At 41.5% G+C, this 7,187-nt stretch overlaps 1 protein-coding gene across 1 annotated transcript in view; it reads right to left on the bottom strand.

Annotated features, from left to right (window-relative positions):
* Positions 1-618: 618 nt before the first annotated feature.
* Positions 619-7,187, bottom strand: part of Dpy19l1 (dpy-19 like C-mannosyltransferase 1) — a gene marked incomplete at its 5' end in the record, with an annotated part of 94,939 nt that continues 88,370 nt past the window's right edge. The window contains 2 exons of the mRNA XM_005347450.3: positions 619-2,093; positions 6,846-6,971. Coding sequence (XP_005347507.1) covers positions 1,937-2,093; positions 6,846-6,971 — 283 coding nt within the window. The remainder of the gene's footprint in view (positions 2,094-6,845; positions 6,972-7,187) is intronic.

Below are 7,187 nucleotides of genomic sequence, written 5' to 3' on the forward strand. Positions count from 1 at the left end.
TGAACTTATGATGAAGGGACTTGTTAGAGGGTAAGGATAGAAAAGAACTTTAAAAAGGAAGGTGATTTTAAAAAAAATCCTAACTGCTGTATACACACAGCAGTCACTTCAGGGTGCAGAAGGAGTGCAGACAAGCAGGGTGTGCATGCCGCCCTCACACCCACGCCTACTCTCTCTCCAACCTCAGGAACCCTCTTTCACTTCCTCGCAATCCTGCACCATCACTGAAACACTCCTAACCCACCTATCTCCAGCTGCCTCCCTATGTTCTGAGTTGGTAAAAGCTTATGAAATAAAAAACTGAGCGCCACATGAGGAAGCAGAGTCACACTGTGCAACACTAGGAACGACAGTCCCTGGGCAGCTCCAGGGCGGGACAACCTGGGAGGTGAGGTTGGCTCTGAGGACACCGAGGCCACGCTCCTCAGTCTCACGTGCTGTCTTTTCAGGTGACAACAGGAGCAAGCTAGTGCTTCCCCCAGACAAGCTTGTTCTTGGCCTCTGGTAAGAAGGCAGGAAGAGAGCAGCTCTTCTGCGGCTGCCAGGATGGGCACCGGAAACCATCCCTGAGGACTCAGGTCTCAAGGACAATCCACACTGAGGTTAATCAGCCTGTGGTTAATAAAGAGAAGACTGTAATTAAATGTGTAGTCAGCCATGGTCACAATTTGCTTAGAATTTAAAACCTGAAAACCATTTCTTACAACAGTGAAGATCCATGGTTTTGAAGAATCTCATTTCACACAAATTAACTTCTAAGAAACAAAATCTGTGTAAAAATTCAAAGCATGTTTGGAAATTTTTCAAAAAAAAAAAAAAAAGAAAGAAAAATGGGGAAGACTGAACATACGCATTCCTCAAACTTAATCTTTTATTTTAGGCAAAATTATAAGGCTTAAGGCTTTGTCTTATCAAAGACAGGCAATTTTGAAAGCAAAATAGAAAAAACTCTTCATTTATCATTATTCATTTACATTTTGACAGAAAAGTTAGTTATGTTTTGTTTTATCTTAATAGCAAAAGAAAAACTACCATATACTATAGTCTACCAAAGCTATGTCTCTATATATATTAGACTCTAGATGTATCATATTTGGGGTTGTCCAAAATAGCTTTTCTTACAACTGCAATTAATCATGAAAAAATTTTAAGTGAATTAAAGATATTAAAATATAATATTTGATTAATACTAAAAATGAGAAAAATACACATTTCCTAATTTTTTAACCAAGAATAAGCACTTGCTAATCAACTAAAGACAAGATAGCATTTATCTGAAAGCAAAAGCCCATGTGGGAAGAGGCAGATGCCACATGGCTGGGAATTAAAGGAGCCGTTCCTCCCATCATACCCAGGAATCTGGGCAACAATGGGCAGGAAACACTTGATTCTCAAGCGCCATACAGAACAAAAAGAGCACCCAGAAGTGAGAGGAACAGGTGATCCACAGGCCACTGACACCTGGACTAAGAGCTGAGATGGGTTGACAAGACCAGGGTACAGAATCACCCAAGTGTCCAAAGGTAAGACCAGGAGGTAAGTAAGAAGCGAGGCTGTGACAGCCCTGCACGGAAAAGCAGGCCCTCCCAGTTCAGAAGGAACTGCACTTTCAGATCATCTTTGTCATGACCAATGATGCATTTCTACACAGATGGCTTTGTTCACTGTAACACAAATATTTAAATGAAGTACAAGCATATACTCATTTGCATAGCAAATTTTAACAGGTGCACTGAAACAGTAACTAATTGATCTGGTGTAAGTCATTTTTACAATCAGAATGACAAATTGACCAAATAAAATGTTTTCCATTTGAAAACAGTTACTTTAAAAGACTTGTAAAGGTTTTGTAATCTGAGTTAAAACGATACATGACTTAGTGGCAAAGCAGTAAAGCCATTACTGATGCGGTCTCTGTAGCTGGCGCGTGTCACAGTCATTCTTTGATAACTTCTAGAACTTTGTAAACGCTGTTCTGGAACACTGTGTTGAAGTGAGGCTTGGAATCCTTCCCCAGGATGTTACACAGGGGTGTCTTCCCAGCATTGGCTGGATCCTCCACATCCCAGATTTCAGGCATGCTGCATCCAGGCCTAGAGGAGAAAATGCACATGTTACAAGCAACGCACGTTATCCAACCGCAGACAGCACAGAACACTGCCTACGCGCCTCGTCTCAGTTCAGCTCTCCTTCTTACATTATATTTTTGAAAATCTTGTAATAGTTACCTTTATTTTTTGTAAGCTGCCATAGCCACCCTTTAGGACAAGGGAAACACAGCAACAGGGTGCATAAGGACAGACCTACAGAATACATGCGCTTAGGGACTAGCTAAGACAGCTCACAGCCCTGGAAGCACTGCCTCTGCTACTTGTCCAGAGTGTGTTGTCATAGTTACTTTCCTCAGTTGATTCCCACGTGTGTAAGGGGGAAGATGTCGTACACTGGTTTGCAGTTGGCTCCTATGTGTGTAAAGGGGGAAGATGCCCATGGTTCTGGTTTGCCATGCAGAATGTGCAGATTGAGGGCAGTTAAGGATCTACAACACCAGGTACAGCACATAAAAATAATAGTTTTAAAGATGATAAAATTTGCTTAGTTCACAGGGAAGGTGTAGTCAGTATACTCTGAAATAAATCAATTTAAAGGAAAGCCTTACTGTCACTGTATGAGATGGGCACATCAAAGAAACTGCCAATCACCCACTCCATGGCTTTAACTGTAGGTGAAAGAGAAAAACTATGTGGAGAGAGGAAAGCACTGGACTTGGCCAGGGACATCTGTGAGAGGGTAAGAACAGCATGAGAAAGACTAGAACAGCATCAGTTCCACAGAGCGTAGACAACAGAAGCTAAGGGAGGAGGGCCAGGACTCTGACATTTACAGCAGGAGAGAGGAGAGCTGTGAGAAGACAGTGGGGACCTGCAGGCCAGCATGGGCCTTGCCATCCAACCGCGTGTGCATGGCAACACAGCCATGCGGCTCTTCTGACAGACCTGAGGGAAATGACTCCTTTTGGCAGATGGGAACCAGTTTCACAAGTCCCCGAGGAACGCCAGCTTTTTAAGACTACTAAAATTCTCCTATAGGCCAGTTTGAACTCATTCTGGATGCATGGACTTCCTGAGACCTGCAGTGGTAAGCTTACATCTTAGAGGAATGAATAATGAAATCTCAAATACAATGAACTTCTTGCCCCCCTCAAAATCAGGGTCTCGTTGTGTGGCCTTATACATGCAACCCTCCGACCTCAGAGTCTAAGCCTTCAGGTTACAGGAATACTAGGACTACCTGTGTGCTACCATGCCAAGTTAATAACAAAGTTTATAAAGAACAACAGAAGTAGCTGGGCATGGTTGCGCACACCTTTATTCCTATTACTTGGGAGGCAGAGACAAGCAGATCTCTATGTGTTCTAGGTCAGCATAGGTCTAATACTGAGCTCCAGTACAGCCAGGGCTACCCAGACAGACCCTGTCACAAAAACAAAAACAAAACCTGGGATAAATAAGATTATCAAGTTATATTTTTCTACATAAGTTGTCCAAATAATTTCAACATTTTAAATCAAGATCAGATTATGGACACAGTTGCTGTATTCTCATGAAGTTCTTCTATTTTTACTTGCTTTAAAAGGTCTTAAGAAAAAAAAAGCTAGTGCTGGTGGCACAAGCCTATAATCCTACCTCTGGGATGAAGCAGGAACATCTCAAGTTCAAGGCTAGTCTGAGCAACTTACTGAGATGATATCTCAAAACAAAAAAATGGAAAAAGTGCTGCTTGAATAGCTTATATGTGGCCCTGCATTCACTCCCCAGTATAAACAATTCAAAAGAAAGAAAAAGAGAAAAAATAAAATTATAGAAAGTTGACCATGGCTATTTTGTTTGTCAAAGTCTTTTCCTCCCTCCCTCCTTCTTTTCTTCCCTCCCTCCCTGTTTCCTTCCCTTCCTCCTTTTTTTCTAATGGGAAGAAAGCATTTCTAGGAAGTCTAAGCTCCATTCATTCCTATCCTCTGTGACTTTCTGGCCAAACACTCATCACTTGTCAGGTGCATACATTAGCCTCGAATATCACTTCTCAGAGCACTGTTTACAACATGAGCATCTAACTATCCTGCTGGAGCTTTGACCCATGTTCCCACTCACATACAATATAGACAGGGCAGTTTTGGGTTGCTTTCGGGAAACTGGGGACATTATGGGATCCACGACAGTACAATTTGGCTATTTTCTAGATCTTGCTACACAAACAGCCATTTGCACCTCTTCACAGCTGCTAGTTCTGACCTGTGCATTACGGAAGGACTGTCTCATGGGTTGCACACTTTGCTGCCATAAACCAGCACCATACTTCTGTAATTGAAATGTTTACTGTATCCAATACATAATAATTTTTTTACTTTGCTACCATCAGACTAACTGTCAAAGAACCTACCAGTGATAGCCCTCACATAGAGGTCCCACTGCATCTTTTTGAATAGATCCATTAATAATAAATGCTACAAGCATTATTTGTAATAGCCAGAACCTGGAAACAACCTAGCTGGCCTTCAACCGAAGAATGGATAAAGAAAATAGTACATTTATACATTAGAGTACTACTCAGCGGTGAATAAAAATGACATCTTGAAATCTGCGTGCAGATGGATGGAACTAGAAAAAAAAATCCTGAGTGAAGTAACCCAGACCCAGAAAGATGAACATGGTATGTACTCATTCATAAGTAGGTACTAGCTGTAAAGCAAAGGCTATTGAGTCTATAGTTCATGATCCTAGCGAAGCTAAGAAACAAGGTGAACCCTAAGAAAAACATACCTGAAAAAGGGAAATAGACAAGATCCCCTGAGAAAATGGGAGCATAAAGGTGGGAGAAGTAAGGAGGGCAGAAGGGGAAGATAAGGGGAGAAGGGAAGGGAGAGGAAACCCGAGAGAACAGGATAGTTGAGATGGAGAAAGGACAGATATGAGAGCAAGAAAAGAGATATTTTGATTGAGGGAGCCATTATGGGGCTAGCAAGAAACCTGGCACTAGAGAAATTCCCAGGAATCCACAAGGATGACCCCAGCTAAGACCCTAAGCAATAGAGGAGAAGGTGCCTGAACTGGCCTTGCCCTGTAGTCAGACTGATGAATATCTTAACTATCACCATATAGAACCTTCATCCAGCAACTGGTATAAACAGAGGCAGAAACCTCCATCGGAGCACTGGACTGAGCTCCCAAAGTCCAGATGAAGAGCAGGAGGAGAGAGAATATGAGCAAAGAGGTCAAGACCATGATGGGTTCACCCACTGAAACAGTTTACCTGAGTTAATAGGAGTTCACCAACTCCATCCAGACTGGGAAGGAAACAGTATAAGTCTAAACTAGTCCCTCTGAATGTGGTTGACATCTGTATGGCTGGGGCAGACTGTGGGGCCACTGGCAATGGCACCAGGATTTATCTGGACTGCTTGTACTGGCTTTTTGGGAACCTATTCCCCTTGGATGGATACCTTGCTCAGCCTAGATATAGTAGGGAGGGCCTTGGACCTTCCCCGAAGCAATACTCATAGAGTAGTAGATGGGGGAGGGATGGAGGGAATGGGAAGAGGGGAAGGAATGGGAACTGGGATTGGTATGTAAAATGAAAAGAGATAAGTTTTTTCTCTTTTAAAAAATAAATAAAATAGTCGGGCGGTGGTGGCGCACGCCTTTAATCCCAACACTCGGGAGGCAGAGGCAGGTAGATCTCTGTGAGTTCGAGACCAGCCTGGTCTACAGAGCTAGTTCCAGGACAGGCTCCAAAGCTACAGAGAAACCCTGTCTCAAAAATCCAAATAAATAAATAAATAAAATAAAATGCTAAAAAAAAAAAAAAAAACAGATGCTACAGAGCTGAAGACCTAGAACAGTGGCTCTCAACCTATGGGTCTCACGACCCTATAAGGGCTATTGAATGACTATTTCACAGGGTCACCTAAGACCATCTGAAAACACATATTTATATTACATTTCTTAACAGTATTAAAATTATAGTTATGAAGTAGCAACGAAATAATTTTATGGTAGGTAAGGGTAGCAGCAGTAGGAAGGTTGAGAACCACTGACCTAGAACAATAAGGCTAAGATTTTGGTTTCCCAACCAAAATGCTCATGCACACATCCAAGCTGAACTGTTACCACACTTGGGGTGGAGGAGAACATGACAACTGAGAGTTCAAACCTACTCTGGGTTTTCCAGAGACCAGCATCCTAGAGAGCAGTGAAGGGGCAAAGATCTGGCTTACAGCCCCATCTGCCTCTGTAGCACCTACTACTTTTATTCTGCAAGTCTCCCTAGTGACCAGTACCATCTTTCAATAGCATTTGTAATGCGGGACACAGTGGTGGATGTCCATTAACCCTGGATCCCCAGAAGGCTAAATTAGAAACATCAGTTATGGACAGTTCAGGGCCAGGGTTGGACAACAGAGTCACACCTGTTATCAAAAGAAAAACAGCATCAGTGAGAACCTGTATAAGTCCTCTTCAATATAAGTACTTTAAGCTTATTCTAATTAGAATTAAAGGTAGTTTTCTTTGAAAACGTAAGTTTATAAAAACTCATCTACAATTACCTATTTAAAAATGGGTATTTTTAGTTTAAGGCAATATACACATGCATATCACTATTTAAAAGTATATTTCTAAAATGAGTAAAAGGTCTAATTTAAATAATTATGTATATGATACTGACTCATACTTTTGAAATGTTTTATTTTATATATATTATACCATGCACTACTAATAGAACTCTTGCTATGCGCCCACACTAACTTTTCAGGCTTTTGATTATAGCTATGGATTGTCTGAAATACTCACTTGGATCTTCTTATACACCATGACTCTTCTAGAATGTAGTAATTCACTTTTAATTTCATCAATTCCTTCTTCACATCTTCAGCTGCTTTTCGGCTATACATCGAATATACAATTTTTGTTCTGGCTCTTCAAGAAAAAAAATAAGTAGGCAAAATTTTTTTTTCAAGATTAAAAGGATACAATCACTCCCCATCTCCCCTCACCCCCCTCCCACCCCACCCCCAAGATCCCAATTTTCTCCCAGGCAATTTTGTCTATTTCCCATAGCCAAGAGGATAACTATGCGTTTTTCCTTTGGTTCACCTTCTTACTTAGCTTCTTTAGGATCACCATTGTAGACTC

The sequence above is a fragment of the Microtus ochrogaster genome, chromosome 5, assembly GCF_000317375.1.
Source record: "Microtus ochrogaster isolate Prairie Vole_2 chromosome 5, MicOch1.0, whole genome shotgun sequence".
Classification (NCBI taxonomy): Eukaryota; Metazoa; Chordata; class Mammalia; order Rodentia; family Cricetidae; genus Microtus; species Microtus ochrogaster.